The sequence below is a fragment of the Schistosoma mansoni genome (genome assembly GCF_000237925.1).
Source record: "Schistosoma mansoni, WGS project CABG00000000 data, supercontig 0134, strain Puerto Rico, whole genome shotgun sequence".
In the NCBI taxonomy this organism is placed as follows: domain Eukaryota; kingdom Metazoa; phylum Platyhelminthes; class Trematoda; order Strigeidida; family Schistosomatidae; genus Schistosoma; species Schistosoma mansoni.
Window position 1 is genome coordinate 638,804 of NW_017386038.1, and position 17,446 is coordinate 656,249.

Consider the following 17,446-nt stretch of genomic DNA (forward strand, 5'->3'; position numbering starts at 1 on the left):
TTACCTTTATTAAAGTTAGATCCTAATTATGTGTTTAGAATCAAATCGATCTTCTATTTGGCTACTCATTAAGCAGTAGGATTTGATTTGATTTTCAATTTAGTTGTCAAGTCTTAAGTTTTTTCGAGATTTCAAAATAAATAAATCAATCAATATTATGCTTCAGAGTTTCCCGGAAAAGACTGAAAAAATTTATGTTCTAGTTTTATAGTTTGAATTTTCCCATTTGCATAGTAACAATTAGTTATAAATTAAAAATTCATACTCCCTATAATGACTAACTTCACTTTTTTTTCATTAGTTGTTGAATCTTTAAATGGTCTAATTTGTTAAACCTCTTCTAAGGTTAGGGGGTAAACTACATGTACAAGAAAATAAACTCAAACCTATTTAAAGCTTCAAGGTCGAAAAAAGAATTTTAGATCTCTTCATAACTGATTTCTAACAAATGTGAATGTTTTATAGTTGAATTCATGAATCAATTGAAGCTAGACCACCATGGAAAACCTGGAAGCACTGGATGGCCATCTCGTCCTATTGTGGGTATTCCTCAGCAGTGCGCATCCACGATCTTGCCTCGCGAGATTCGAACCCAGGATTTATCAGTCTCGCGCGTGAGCGCTTAACCACTAGATCACTGACCCGACCGGCATCCAACGGTGTTAATGTCTAACTTCAACCAATCCACGAAATTGAGCAACCGTCCACTATTTCAACTATTTCTTACTAAAATCGCCACAAACCCTTTTCTGAAAATGTGAGTGTGCTTACCAATTACCAGCTTTTGGAAACGAGCTACTTATTGAAGGTATATGTATGAATTTCCATACAGTCACTAAGTCATAAAACTGATAAAAGAATAGGAACATTAGGTACTTCAAAGTATTTATTTTCCCTCCTTAATCAATTGTATATTGTCTGATATCTTACAATTATGATACTTGGGTTGAAAGCTGAGAAGTTATTAACTAAGAGGTAACAGATATCCAATATTTTCTGGCTTTCATTGGTTCTCAAAGTATTATTAGTTCATGATGAAAAACAAATCTTGAATTTTAATAGTTGAAATCATGAATCATTTGAAGCTAGACCACCATGGAAAACCTGAAAGCATTGGACGGCTGTTTCGTCCTAGTATGTACCTCATCAGCAGCGCGCATCCATGATGCCGCCTCGCGAGATTCTAACCCAGGACCTATCAGTTTCCCGCGCGAGCGCTTAACCACTAGACCACTGAGCTGGCCGGCATCCAACGATGTTAATTTCTAACTTTAACCAATCCACGAAATTTATTGACACATCCACCAATGTCTTCATTGACTTACTATCTCACAACAGACCTGGTTGAAATCCACTGGTCACTGATTCTCTCTAGAACTGCAGGAAATTCCTCATGGAGCCATTCACTACTGAGCATATGTTGATTATTATCTGAAGGGATTTTGTGGATATTATAGTAATTTTAATGAGAGTCCCACAATAGGACGAAACGGCCGTCTAGTGCTTCCAAGTTTTCCATGGTGATCTAGCTTCAAGTGATTCATGATCTCAACTATATAAAATTACTAAAAACTCCACAAAACCCCTTCCCACAAAAATCTAGAATAGTAATTTAACCAGATAACTGGTTGTTGAGTTCTTTGATTACTTACTGTTTAGCTGTGATAAACGATTCAGTAGAATGATGAATTACCTGTTCTAGCTCTCTGGTCAAATGATCACTTAATCAACCTTCATTCTAGTTATTTCATTATCAAAAGTATGATATTCAAGTTATGAGATAAGTTATTACTTCATACTTCAGAAAATTTCAGTAAGTTAATGATAAAAGGCTTTATTTACGGCGAGACTATAATTTATGGATGAGCCAATCAGAAGCTTTTGAAGGATTTCAGGGTCGCGGCGCCAATTTCAGTACCTGATGCTCATGTACCATCTGTTCACAGAGGATTTTAGAGTAGACTTGACAATTAAGTGGCTACATTAAATGAGACTACAAATAAATTCCTTTATTTGTAATTGCAATAATCAAATGACTTGTAGACCTTGTGCAGACTACCGTGATGTTGTCCTTCGATGTTATACATTTCGAAGGAAGACGTGTGCTAGGATAGGAACCTTTATCGCTCGATCCAGATTGAGACTAAGGCATATTATAATAGTTGCCGCAAACTGTATACTAAAAGCATCAGTAACATTGGTTGCAATGATCGCAGATATCGCTGAAGCTTCGACTGTTCAGTAGTATGAGTATTGTAGGGACATATCCATAATAAAAATGATAAAATTACACAACCAGAGCACACATAAACAATAATGAAGCTATATAGTCGAGGCTGAGAGGGTTTTGGTAACCTTATCATGGTTCCGGAGATCAACTATTATGGAGCCGTATGGATGAGTTCCTCTACTTTATGCATTACGATTTTAGAACCTTTGAACCTTTTTCTAACCTTGATAAGTTTTTGGACCATATAAAAGAAGTGTATCCATTTTAATTCTTTGGTTTTGTATGACATATTTCTACTCTATGCTGATTGTTTACTGGTTGGCTAACATTTCTCAAGGTCACTTAAGATTCGTTCAAAGGTCGTCCATAAATTATTGTCTCGCCGCCAATGTTATATTTGTCTATTAGTTAGTGCTGCCTAATATTGTCAAATAAGTTACAACATAGCAACTAGTTTAAGTGACTTGAAATGGTGTTCGTTGTAATCGATAATCGGATCATAGAGACAATCAACAAGAAATTCATGACACTAGGTAACCCAGTTTCGATTCTAATATGGTATGAGATTATAGGTACGCTTTACCAATCAGTGACTGCTAAGATAAAACCTAACTCAAAGTATTCCTGTCAACTGGCTTCAATTACTTCATATTCATTTTCATATTAGGTTGTTCTGTATTGAACAAAACAGGACTGGGGACAATCGAATGTATTTAAGCATAAATCACAGACTATCTCACTAAATTCTGACAACCATACAGTAAACAGTTTATTGTGTAAAGTATTAATCAATTGTCTCAATCTTCACTGTTTCTTCTGTAAGTATCAGTTTATCTTCTCTAATTCCACTGTTCATGCATTTCCTTACCAATTGCGCTTCATTTCAGTTCTTTCCTTATCGTTCTTCTACCAAAATACATTTTATATCTGATCATCGCCATATACTACTTATATGGATGTAAGTAGACCATACTACACTTCGATTAACTTGAATATTTGTAAGATTTATTCCTTTAGTAAATCTTTCCTTAGGTAAAAGAAACTCATTATAAGATAAATATTTACGCATAACTTACTTCGTTTTGGTATTTTACTTATCCTTATATCAATAAGATTAATTTGTTGAATACAACATTCAAATCGTCCAGTAGTTTGATTCAATCGAAGCATCAATAAAACTTTAGATAATCGTGTATTCAAAATTATGACATTTTCATTCTGTGGACAAATTGATGGTCGATCTTGATCGGTTGGTTTTGAAGTTACAGTCTTATTATTACCGTCTGTTTCATTTTCTGTCTGTTAAAGAGATGGTAAAAAAATTATTTTCAATGGAAAGTTTGGATAAATCATTTGTATATAAAGATTTTTGGGCAGAGACTTACTTACTTACTTACGCCTGTTACCCCTCACAAAGAAGCATAGGCCAAACACCAGCATTCTCCATCCAACTCTGACCTGGGACTTCCTTTCCAGTGGTTATTCATCCTTTTCATATCTGCTTCTATTTCCCGACGTAATGTGTTCTTTCGCCTTCATCTTTTCCGCTTCCCTTCATCATTCCAAGTTAGGGATTGCTTCGTGATGCACATTGGTGATTTCCTTAATGTACGTCCTATCCACTTCCAACGTCTTCTCTTAATTTCCTTTTCAGCTCGAAGCTGGTTTGTTCTCTCCCATAAAACGTTGTTGCTGATAGTATCCGGCCAATGGATGTTGAGTATTTTGCGTAGACAACTATTTATAAATACTTCTACCTTCTTGACGATGGATGTAGTAGTTCCCCACGTTCCTGCTCCGTATAGTAGGACTGTCTTGACGTTCGTATTGAAGATTCTGATTTTGAAATTGGTTGAGAGTTGTTTTGAGTTCCATATGTTCTTCAATTGTAGAAATGCTGACCTCGATTTGCCAATCCTCGCCTTTACATCTGCATCCGATCCTCCTTGTTTATCAACGATGCTTACCAGGTACGTGAATGTTTCCACATCTACCAGAGTTTCGTAATGAAGTGTGATTGGGTTGATGTTCTCCGTGTTGTATTTGAGGATCTTGCTTTTTCCTTTGTGTATGTTGAGGCTTATTGATGCAAAGGCTGATGCTACATTTGTTGTCTTCGTCTGTATTTGTTCGTGTGTGTGAGATAGGAGGGCTAGGTCATCTGCAAAGTCCAAATCATCTAATTGGGAAGAGAAGTAAGTCAGAATTCGGAGACAACTTTGAGTTACTGTGGTAACAGATTCCAATTACCGTTTTGGACTAGTGAATTCAGACTCATTGCGATAAGACTATAATTTATCGATGACCTTTGCGCAACGCTAAAATGACTATGGAATATTCATCTATTTACTAGGGTTAAATGAGAGTTGCATATTAGTGTGAGTGATTAGAATCGGATTTTAAAGTTGAACGTCAGGGTTAAGAATCAGATTCATTGTGTTCATCACGAACTGACATCAGCTATAATGTCAAATAAGTTGATGAATTTTGCGCCAAAAACGAAGATCTGCTATTTTAAATCTGATTGACTCGTCCATAAATTATGATCTTGCTGAAGAAACAGATGTCCATTAATTCGTTAGCTTTCAAAGTTGTCCACTTGATTTCAATTCATAGTTAGAGTCGACTTTGAATGGTAACAAGAATCCAGTTATATGCTAAAAGTGAGTGATAAATTTTTACATGAACTAAACTGTAAATAGATAATTAAAGTCTTACCTATCAGGAGGGTTAATAATCCAAACCAACGTTTTTTACTAGACCAGTTCGATCAAACTTAAACTAACATCTTAGAAGGTTAAAAACAAGACTAATAAATGATTATTTCAACTAATCAAGAATATCTTACTTGAAGGTATGAAGAAATTAGCTTCCAATGATATATTGAATCTTGTAATTAGAAGATGGTAAAACTTAAAGAAAATCACAATAATAAGTTAAGATTGGCTTTATTGTTGTCATTACTTTGTAGTGCCGTGACCCTTAGATCAGAAGGCTGCGTGTTCGAATCACGTCGAGCTCACCAAATCTGTAGTGACGTGCTTATAACGGTTATCTAGGTGAACGATTAGCGAAGCACGGTACTACAACTTAGCTCTTGTAATTATTAAAATAATCCACGACAATATGTTAAGTAATTGTGATATGAAACCGTTTTATTAATCCTCTTAACGGATTAGTCGAATGCGCATTTTCCAATTCAGTGGTCACGATGGTTTACACCTACAACTATTTACACATGTTTTATATGAACACACCATAGTAGCTCATTCTGATTCGCTAAATGAATGAAGCAAATTAAGTAAAAATTAGAGCTTGAAATAAAATCCCCATTGAAAATTATACCCTTTTATGTAACTGTTATATCCCGAAGCGAATTATGAATGGTAACTTTTGAGAACTATTTATGAAACCTATATGATATGTATATTTCCTATTGTATCATTACCAAGTAACTTAACTATTCATATTCATGTTCCTTTCATTGTGAGCTTTATGTTGACCTATAGACTATTATTATACGATTAACCATTTTTGAGTAATCCTTAGTCTATTAATTACTGCCTCCCACATTTACAGTCACATTTGGCTGAATCTTGTACAAATGTTATTTTTTATTTTATGGTACGATGTGGTCAGTCTGTTTGGTATATAAACTCAATATGTTTGAAATACAATGATTCATTCCGCAGAGGCTGTTCTGGATTTAACTAGCTGGACTAGGCAGATAACAGGACCGATAAGTACTCAAGACTGCTCATACGGCTTTTGTGTATCATAGCTCTGATTGATAATTCGCTCCTCTCTGATGGGCGGCGATCAGGACGTTCATATATCGAACAGGGCATGCACGCACTCAATTGATATAATAGTAACTTTCGTCGTTTAAATGAATAGGAAGATGTGTGATACTGCATACATATTGAACATGGGTAAGACGAACGCCGTACAGAATCTCGGACACGTATCTTATCGTATGTGTGCAAAAGATTGCTGTTAAAAGGAACTCACGTCAATAAGAGAGGGGGCATTAAAACGTGAGTTCTACAATACAGTAAAATAATGCCTTCGATAAATAAGTCAAGAGCAAGCATCCAAAGAGGCGTACATTAGTAAACTTATTTTACTTAAGATATTAAACCAAAATAACGATTCATTCAATGTAATAGAGTTGTGATTGTTCATAAGATAAATTAGTATCCATTTGTTATAAAATAGATTACCTGATTAGAGTTCATAATAATACAATTATGCATAAAGATAGTGAACTACATTCCAGGTTATCTTTCGTTACAATTAACTGAGACGGAATTAGGTAAGAAGTAACAAGGCCATTAACTTTTTGGTAGTAAATGTCTTCATCTTTAGAAAAGAGATGTTCCATCCAATCACTTTTAGAAGAATACTCCAGATTCTCTACCTGTAGCTTCCTTATCAAACAACTGTTAAAGCTCTCTGTGTGCGGATTGGGTGACTATTATGATGATTTTCCTGTTACTAAAAAACTATAAATACGAGGTAGTTTTGTATCATATTTGACACTGGAATAGCATTCCATTCATTTGACTTCTGTCTTCGCATTTTGCGGCTTCGAGGTTTTAAGTTGTACACGGTATATTAGGAACCTAAGCTCTAGATATAACACTTCATCACTAAAAATCATCAAGATTTGTGAATGTTCAAATGAAAGACAGAATAATAGAGATCAACTATGTTGTCAATCATTATTTTTGTAATAAATGTTTTACTACTAAATTAAAAATAAGTACGTTGCCTTAATCGAAAAAAATATTGGCATCCATTCCAATTACCTTTGTTAATTGCAAATCATGTGAACGCGGTAAAATACGGATCGGTTGAAAATTTACTGTGAGAACATTTTCAATATTTAAATTTAAATTTTCAAATGGCAACTGAGCTTCTCCATACAGATATTCTTCACTTCCAAAATATCCGACGATACGACAAATAAGCGTAGATTTATGAATAGTAACTTGACAATTGTCAAACAATAAATGAATAGAAGGTAAACATTAGAAGATTTTGGTATATATTTAAAGAAACAGTCAAGAATTAAACTAAAATTCTCATACATCTACCATTGTGACTCTTCTAATACAAATATCATATAAGGAGTAATATACAGTATAACTGTACAGAAATATAGAGACATATAAAACTGTTGAAAACATGAGTCAATTGAGGCTAGACCACTATAGAAAACCTGGGAGCATTGGACGGCTGTTTCGTCCTATTATGTGACTGAATCTCCACAAAACCCCTTCCGATAATAATAATATGCTCACTAGTGACTGACTTCGAGAGGTAAATCCAGGAGTTCTAGTGAGAAGCAGTGACTAGTGGAGTTCAAACTACGTCTGTTGTGAGATATCAACTCACTGAAGACAATTGATGAACTGTTGCTCAACTTCATGGATTGGTTGAAGTAAGACATTAACATCATCGGGTGCCGGCCGGCTCAGTGGTCTATCGGTTAAGTGATCTGGCGCGAGACTGGTAGGTTATGTGTTCAAATCTCGCGAGGCGGGATCGTGGATGCGCACTGTTGAGGAGTCCCATAATAGGATGAGACGGCCGTCCAGTGCTTTCAGGTTTTCCCTGGTGGTCTAGCTTCAATTGACTCATACTTTCAACTATGAAAATAATAAATCTCCACAAACCCCTTCTGACATATAAAATTGAAAGTCAGTTTCTGTAAAGAGATTTAGAGGTAAGGTTTGTCTAGAAAGCAGGTTGTAAGTAGATTTTTTGAAGTGGTTTCATTGATCATTAAGACATTAGGATGGATGATTTAGGTGAAAATAAAATATCAAATCAACGTTAAAAAAGTGGAAATGTAGATTCATTGTCAATTAAGTTGGTTCCTGTAGTGACTGTGAAATATAAAATTAAGGATAAACATATTTATATACTTTATTTATTTATTTGAACACATAAATATTGATATAAAGGGGCACTAAGTAGATATGCGCCACAAAAGTCACTTCATTTGTGTGTGGGCTGTTAAACTGACTGGGTGCCCAAACTGAAGTATGTGGATTACCTAAAGGGGCCACGCCCGAAGACTTTGACCTAAAGATCTTACCCGTGAGTCAGTGAAACAAAGCCAGAAGATGCAGCCCCATGGTATACGGTGACCAAAACTAGTTTCATACTCCATTTGTTCAATCAAGATACTGGAGCCCATGGTATGCCAACCATAATCTCTGCTATCCAGAATTTCAAGATTAGAGGCCTTATTTAGGAACAGAAACAGTATATAACGATTTCAATGGGTAACATTTCCACACTTTAAACTAATATGCTCTACATTTAAACACTTATTCACATTTTGTTCAAGAATATGACTGTTTGATGAATATTAGTATACCCGATCATAATACTAAATGATGCTTAACAGTAAGTATTCGACTAGGACATGTTATCTGTTAGTTATAATAGCTATGTTAACCGAAATATTACTGTGTTAATGCACATGACGTCGATGGAGACGAAAAAGTTAGCCATCTGAATGCTGTTAAAAATATGCCGGCTGCTTATCGATCACTTTCACAGTCAAATTATTTTTCTTCTTTTAGTATCTATACATTATACTTTTGTGAATGATTGTTCCATCTATTCTTGTGCCAGCTCTGACGTTTAAAAACCTTAACTCTGTTATCAAGCGTTAGCAGTAAAAATGAATAATATATCTATTTCTAGAGTTAGCCCATATTTGGCAACCAATAAACGTATAATGGAAAAATAATCCCAAGTTTGAAGGATTTAGCATGTTTAATATTATTATCATTATTATTATTATTATTATTATTATTATTATTATTAGCTGTATTCAATAGTGGATCTTTGGTACAATATAAAATTCTCAGAACAATGTTCTTCGAACAAGTTTACATTTCTTACTTCTTCATTGATCCTGATGATAAATAGCAAGTGATCGCCAGTTAAAAGTTAGCGGTCCAGTCAACTGATATCTAAATAATGTACATTATTCTTGGATGTATATTGCCTTCAAGCAACCACGATGTCTCTGATTGAGCCTTTATCTAACTTTTACAACGAAAAGTTGTACACTTTTCATAACTCCAGCTGAATAGGTTATGCGATTAATAGCCATAATGATGTATTAAAACAAGCAAAATTAGATAATTTGTTGAAATATCTAGATTGTGGGAACAGGCAGCTTAGATATTCAAGCAGGCCACCTTTTAATATATCTAGCTGAAGTTTTTGTTAATTTTTTTGAATCCTTTGTAATCATATGGATTTTCTGCAGATCAGTCATTCGATATCAAATACTTGATCATCTTCGAAATAATCCCAAGTTAATAGGCATCGTTACCAAGGTTTAACTTGATAATTTCGAATAGATTGAGCATTAAGTCGATGGTTATAAATAAAACTAATATGTTTATAGATATCTCAATGTGTAGATTTTCTGATGTTTCGTAACTCAGTATAAACCACTTCTTCAAAGAATAATTAACCATTGAAATATCTTTGATTTTATGTGTTGGCTAAGATACTCTCGGAAAGCTCAAAGTGGTTGGTTATTTATTCTCTAAAGAAGTGATTTAAACTGACTGACGAAACGTCAAAAAATCTAAGCTTTCTACTCATTGGGATATCTTCAAATGTATTACTTTATTTTATCCCCAAGTTGATATTGAATCATACAATTTTCAAACGATTAACTGTGATTATACTATAAAAATAAACAATAAACATACCAAGAGGAATTTTGAATTTCCATTCTTCTAAGTATTCTGGATTTGGTGCTATGCGTATTTTACTTTCCCAATATTGTTTATTATCTGGTTCCATAGATAATCTAATCTTTTTTATAGTTTGGTTTTTTAGAAATAAAAAAATGTAGAAAAAAGTAGATTGTTATTTATAAAGTTTATCGAATCTCGCGAGGCGGCATCGTAGAGACATACTTCTAGGGAGTCCCACAATAGGATGAAACGTCCGTCCAGTGCTTCCAGGTTTTCCTTGGTGTTCTAGCTTTAATTGACTCAAGATTTCAACTATGAGAATAGATTTACGTCTAAATGATGAAAGAAAACTTATTTTAAACAAACGATGTGACCACTTATATTAGATCAAACAAGGTTATCAATCGAATGCAGACTTAATTGTTCATTGTAGTACCTTAATCTAATAAAAAAACTTTTATTCGAAATATTTATCTTAATGAAATTTCAGTGACACGTTTTCACCCTGGCTAACTTTTAGATACTTTTTGAATACAGAGTTATACTACTAATAAGTAGCTAAATATTTAACGTAAAATAAGTTGGATTCACCTCAAAACTTATGATCTGAACCTTAATAAATTATTATAATTTTTTACTTATCATCAAGACAACCATCTCAGAATACAACAATTCAGTCAGTTATTTGATTATGTAATGGCTGTATTAATAGTAATGAATCTATAGGTATGACACAAATTATTATAAAATCACTTAGACATACTTGATAAGCTGAAGGTCCACCAGCTTCTCTGCCTGGTACATTGTTTGCACGAATAACATTCACATGCATTTCTTGTTCTGCATCATTATAATGAACAGACAATTGTAGTTTGCTTGAATTCTGCAAAGTGTTAAGATAAATCAGTGTATTAGTTCAACATACGGGACCATTTCATTTCTTTAAATGAATTAGGAAAAAATCATGTTCATAGTGAGATGGTGGAGAAGAAATAAACAATGACAGATTTAAGGTCGACTAGAACCAATCAACATCGAGGTGTACACGACGAGTTGTGAGCTATATGTGGAGAAATTCAAACACTTCACTTCTACCCGAAGTTTGTGCTGATGATCATGTCGTTCAGAACGACGACAAAACCATCCAGCTCAGAGAACAAATCTCCACCAAAATCATGTTCATAGTCTTAACAGGATTGTTCTGAAATAGTAGATAGAATTATTTTCTAATATTCTTATCTCTTCCAGTTTTAGAGGGATATAATCGAAACATCTCATCAAGTTGATAATTCACATATCTCTCTGTTTATTCATTGAAGAGAAGTCACTTTAATGTTAGACTACATTTAATAGCCAATAATACTTCAGAAATACCTTAATGAGTGTTTATATTAGCATTTATTGGTATCACACTCATTTAATAGCTAACTCGGAAGGACCTGATAGCTGTCCTTAGTACGGAAATGCTTATAAGTATTTATCCACGATTTTACTGTAGATTGAACCCAGGAACGGTTTTATCAGAGAGTGATGTTAAGTGCTTGCTGCAAGGAAATAACTGAAAACAAAGAAAAAGTGCTCTCTCAACGATAATAGAGGGAACTAAATGTATGAAGAAATAAGTCAAATACTACTTTATTTTAATATGAAACCCTTCACTGGTACACACCCACAACCACCCCTGGGATTGAGAGTATAACCCCTGGGTTTGGGAGATATATCGTTATTTTAAAACTGGCAATTTGGAAGACATTTGTTTACAGTTTTTATCTCAGTAAATTCAAGACACTGACCGATTATTGCTGATTGTCGATGCCATCAGGTTAAAGTTAGTTCATGATATCGGCTAAAAATTGAAAAATCTTCGTGAACTGTCCTAGCTAACGGTTATATGTCGGTTCAGGTCGACTACTGAACTTATAATATTTGTTAATATTTACAACTCATTGACCACTGATTGATGATCAATGTCATGTATGTCAATTCCTCCTTAGTGCAGATCGGATCCTATCGAATCGGTGATCAATCAATTGTAAATGCATCCCAATCCTACAGGAGGTTAGTCGCGGCTCGGATAGCTCAGTGATAACGTCTCTGACTATGCAGCTGGATGACATGAGACCGAATCCGTCAGACAGTTAGTTGAAACGTTTAGGTTCATAATATAAATCCAACAACTAATTACCGGTAATGTAAAAGATTGGATTTCATCTTTGTCATTATCATTTTCCTCATCAGAAAAATATTCCCCTGTATCTGTATCATCAGAGGATTTTGGTTCATTGGTTAAATGATCCAATTCTGCTTCATATTCTTGTATCGAAAGAATTTTAGGCTTTCCACTCTTTGAATTAGTAGATGTTTTTCTTTTGCTGTTTTGGCTATTAGAACTGGAGAGATCTTCTGAAGCTAAAATTTTTAAAAAACATGAGTGATTTCATGCAAAATATGGATGCACAGATTTGTGTAGCAATTAGAAATCTACCTTGGTAAACTAACTAGTCAAAGTTAGAGTTAGGGGAAGTGTGAAGGTTATAAGGAAGTAATTTTTGAATAAACAGCATGCAAATGTCACCACAAACGTAATTTATTTACATTTGTATAAAACACTGTTCGATATTAAACATGGGCTCCATGACAATAATAATTTCCACCGCAGAAAGAAATTTATACTAGCTGGGAAGCGGTTAAGGGAAAATGCAATAAGTTTAAAACCTGATGAAGTTATATTATTAACCGTCATCATCATCATCATCATCATCATCATCATCATCATCATCATCATCATCATCATCATCATCATCATCATCATCATCATCATCATCATTATCTGATTAAGCTGATTGACTATAGTTGTAGTTATATTAGAAATTGTTCGATAAGGATCGAATTCTATTGACCTTGTTCACCTAATAACAATTAAACTAAGTAGTAGTACATTAGACTTGATCGGCTTGAGGTAACTCAGTAAAAGTTCACTTTGTTGTTTGTACATTTATGAAAATCTACTAATGATGGTTGAAAACTGTCATCGGTTCATCTAATTACAATTTATGTAAGTTGTTCTTTAGATGAAGGATGAAATCATTTTTCATTGAAATTATAAGTTGTTGCATGGTTTTGAACTTTGAACCAAATCAGTGACAATGTTAGACCATCATTAAAACTTTGAAAGCACTGGATCGCCTTTTCGTCGTGGTATGGGACTCCTCAACAGTGCGTACCCACGATCTCACACGCTGGATCCGAATCCAGTACCTTCGGTCTCGTGCGTGAACGCTTAACCCCCTAGAGCATATTGTGAATTGGTCGATAAGATCCGATCTGCACTAAGAAGGCACAGACGTACATGACATTGATCACCACTCAGTGACCAATCAATTGTAAATGAATCTATTTATCCTGTTAAATAATGATTTATGTTTTCATAAAATTTATCAATAAAAGAAAATCAAATGAAGGCATACATATATTCGTGTAGACGAGTAACCTGAAAATTTTAAAAAAATCATTACTTTTTTTAAAGTAAGGAAATCAGGAAGAAGCTCTGGAAGTGGATAGGACACATCTTGAGGAAATCACCCGATTGCATCACAAGACAAGCCCTCATTTTGAATCCTGAAGGTCAAAGGAGAAGAGGAAGACCAATGAACACATTACGTCGAGAAATAGAGACCGCCATGAGAATGAACAAAAACTGGATAGAACTAGTAAAGAAGGCCCAGGACAGAGTGGATTGGAGAATGCTGGTCGGCGGCCTATGCTCCATCGGGAGTAACAGGCGTAAGTAAGTAAGTAAGATATTCCTGGATCCTTTTACAGTAATGAAAAAACTGAGTGTATTTTCTCTGGTAAGTGACAATTACTGTTTGATAAAATTTATATCTTATTAAAAGAATACAAACACAATGGGATGGATTTGTTAAAAGAACAATACATACCATTGAAAACATGCATTACATATAGAATTCAACGATGGGACTGATGTATGTGTATAGATTACTTGGAAAACTACATTAAATACATTAAGCTGAAATCTAAGTACTTTTTGATCCAATCATAATCTATTCTACTTTTTTCAAGTATCTACCTACATTTTTCCCAAAGTGCAGGATCTTTAAGTGCAGTAGTTAATGGAATGATAGTTAAGGCATTTCTACCAACAGTTTCTAAAAGTGAATTATTTCTGTCTAAATAAATAAAGAAAATAAAGAAAATATGTACACAAAGTTACACTTTTGAGGTTGGATCTGGGAATTGAGGGATATTATGAAAATTTGTCGATAAAACCAATCTTATTGGTGCTGAATGTGTGCTCTCTCCCTTCCAAACCAATGGTGTGCATGGGCTACAGGATCCTTAAGAAACAAATGGTTTATGAACCTATTGTTGGTCACCGTCTAGCATGGGACTGCATCTCCTCATGATGCTCCACAGACTTGTGGATTAGACCTTTAGGTTGAAGGCTTGAGGTGTGGCTCCCTAAGAAAACCACCTACTTCGGTTTACGCACCCCGTCAGTATCACAGCCCACACACAAATGAAGTGAGTTGTGTGACGCATATGTATTCGGTGCCCCTTCGTACCAATATTTATGTGTTCGAATAAATAAATAAGTTGTATAATCATATTTGCAATTATTTAATTACGTTAGATTACTATAACTTGATTAAGTTTTTTGTCACTTACAAAACAAGTTGAAGCTTTCAAGTAATATAATAGAAATCACTAAATTATCCAATAGTTAATAAGAAACAGTGTGGTTAAACCACAACCAACTGAGGGATTGACCATGTCAATTTCGACCACAGAGATGAGGTTTAAGTTTATAAATTTCTTAAGTTTCCGATCTTTATTTTATTCACACTAGTTTGCTGAAATTCCAAGGTTCAGGCATACCTGTGTGATATTTAACTACTTATATATTCCAGTCGTAACTCCCCCCTGTAACTCTTCTAGAGTTACTACCGGTCCCAAGCCCTGGTAAAGGAGGCGGGTTGGGCATAGGGTTAGCGACCCTATCCCATAGAAAAACTAACTCGCTAAAAAACGCTAACCCGTAATATTCCAGTCATACCTGTAGCAGGAATTTCATTTTATCCAAACTAATTTAAATTATTGAAACATGCTAAATTCGTAATCAAAAACTTGTGACTAATTTGAAAATCATCCAGATTAATGCAGAATGAAATTAACTCATGTTCTTAATCAACATAATAAAGCAAAATGAATATGGAAATGAACCATTATTCTTAAATTCACTTAGTATTGTTTGCTTAAATCTTCCCATTGATGCCTAGGACTGAAACTGGTCAGTCTCTTATTGGTATATGTGCATACTGTGCGTATTGCCTCGATATTGCCTGACGAGTTCCAAATAGAACGTAACGCGCGTCCTGGATTCCACTGCTAGCCACCATCCATCTTTGCTTTATTCTTAAGTTTTTAATGTGGGTCGATATGTTGTTCAAGTTCACGATCCATAAAATTTTTAATCACTTAAGTTTTACTTGGAATTAAAAAAAACACATTGACATTTCTATCAATCTTGATTAAAAACAGCTGGTTATTTTCAAGTCTCATCCAACTAGGTTGTAGAACGACTGTATTCATCATTACAAGTCAAAACAAGAACGTTGAATACTTGAGTAAAAAAGTTGTTCTGAAATAATATCTGATTTCCATTTTTTAAAAGAATATCCGATCACAGAAACCGTTGAAACACAAACGTTTCCTTATTTGGTTTATCCAACGTATGATCTAAAATGATAAACACATAAAGCTGACGATCATGAAGCCTTCAGTGATCAACTTCATTGGAATGTAACCACAAAATAATTAAATTTGCTAGCTAATACTATTCGAATCCATTGGTCTAAAGATCCTGTGACAATTTATATCATTAAAAGGCTTAGCAACGAAGTACATCAATGTTGTATAGGCTCCCTACCTGAACACTACTAATCTAATTGTAGCTTAAAGCCAAAATTCATCAAAGTTGTCAAAGTCCAAGGATGGTCATCAAAATTATCCGCTTTCATAATTTTTATCTAAATTCGTGGCAGGTATTCTTTTAGAGATAAGTCCTGATCCGAACTTTCAGACACTATTATTTTATTAAAAGACTCACTTATCCACTTAAAAATGTGTAGATAACATTGTCGTATTTGATAAAGATGCTGACAAAATACAGAGTTTTATGATCATCTTAAACAAAATACAAGCACATTCAAAATGCATAATGGTGCTTTAGGACTGATCTGGATTATCTCCGTGACCGATCATAATCAGTGAATTAGTTTAGTGCGTTAGTCATTTCACTTATCTTAAAAGGTTCATCAGTCATGAAAAGTTAGTGTCTGACGAAATCTCTGCACGGGTTCAAATTTATCATCTGGGTTTTTCTAACTTATACCTCTATAGTATATGCGAGATATCTGAGTGCCAACCAAAGGACGAGCTAACTGAGCATCGGTGTACACTGTTCCACATTATCTGAAAAGCATGGTCATTAAAAACAAAAGATATTCATAGGTTACTAGTATTCGGTTGGAGGTGTCTTCGAAGCATTGTTCATGCTTTATTCGACCATCGAGGAAACAATCATATGTTTAGGCAGAAGGACGCTGAAAAAAAATAACAAATCGATCGATCAAGTAGTGAATCTCTACTAAATGAGGTGATTGGAATGTGTATTATGAGTGCTTAACCACTGCATATTTGAATGGGACAATCTTGTTTGGTGTAGAAGTAGGTGGGAAGAAAGCTAGGGGTAACTAAACCAAGACATATTATTATCAATCTATAAAGTCGTTGACTATTGGAATAACTTATTTAGGTAGGTGTAGATTCCCTGGTTCGGGTCCACGCAATTATCGTGACTGGTGGTTGAAGATGTTAGACGATAAAGTTCTGAATCTATCACTGTTGGGCTGATTCATTCACACTTTTGGATCCTCAGTCTCTAAGTCTACTACTCACTGCTTTCTCGCGGCATCGTCGGGTAAAAATTTGTGCTGATGATGTTCAGAATGATCGACAAAAGCTCCAGGACTAAACTACCCAGCTCAAAGAACAAAACTCCACCTTAACTACAAATCTTCTCCATCATCTCAAAATAGTTACACCTGAATAAATTTTATTTCATTTTATAAAACTTAATCAATAATCTGAAATAGAAAAAAAAAAGAAAATCGATTCTTTTCTTCACAGAGTGATAAAATAAAAAAAATCTGAACAAAACTTTTAATTCCGTTTTTTTTCAGCTTATTGATCGTTGTTTACTTAAGACACAAAAAAATTGATTAGAAACTCGATAAAAACAATATCGATCAATATTACTTACTGTCATATAATGAGTAGTTTACATGATATGACCTATCATGATAGTTATTCATATATATAATACGAATAATGTACAAAATCAATAGTATAGTCATGATTATAATGATGATAATCGATTGTTAAAGCAAGTTTA

General features: G+C 34.3%; 1 protein-coding gene across 1 annotated transcript in view; it reads right to left on the reverse strand.

Annotated features, from left to right (window-relative positions):
- Positions 1–17,446, reverse strand: part of Smp_150350 (synaptotagmin, putative) — a gene marked incomplete at its 5' end in the record, with an annotated part of 29,189 nt that overhangs the window by 3,771 nt on the left and 7,972 nt on the right. The window contains 6 exons of the mRNA XM_018789676.1: positions 3,307–3,529; positions 7,042–7,223; positions 9,982–10,087; positions 10,733–10,852; positions 12,155–12,378; positions 14,064–14,159. Of these exons, the coding sequence (XP_018646447.1) occupies positions 3,307–3,529; positions 7,042–7,223; positions 9,982–10,087; positions 10,733–10,852; positions 12,155–12,378; positions 14,064–14,159 (951 nt within the window). The remainder of the gene's footprint in view (positions 1–3,306; positions 3,530–7,041; positions 7,224–9,981; positions 10,088–10,732; positions 10,853–12,154; positions 12,379–14,063; positions 14,160–17,446) is intronic.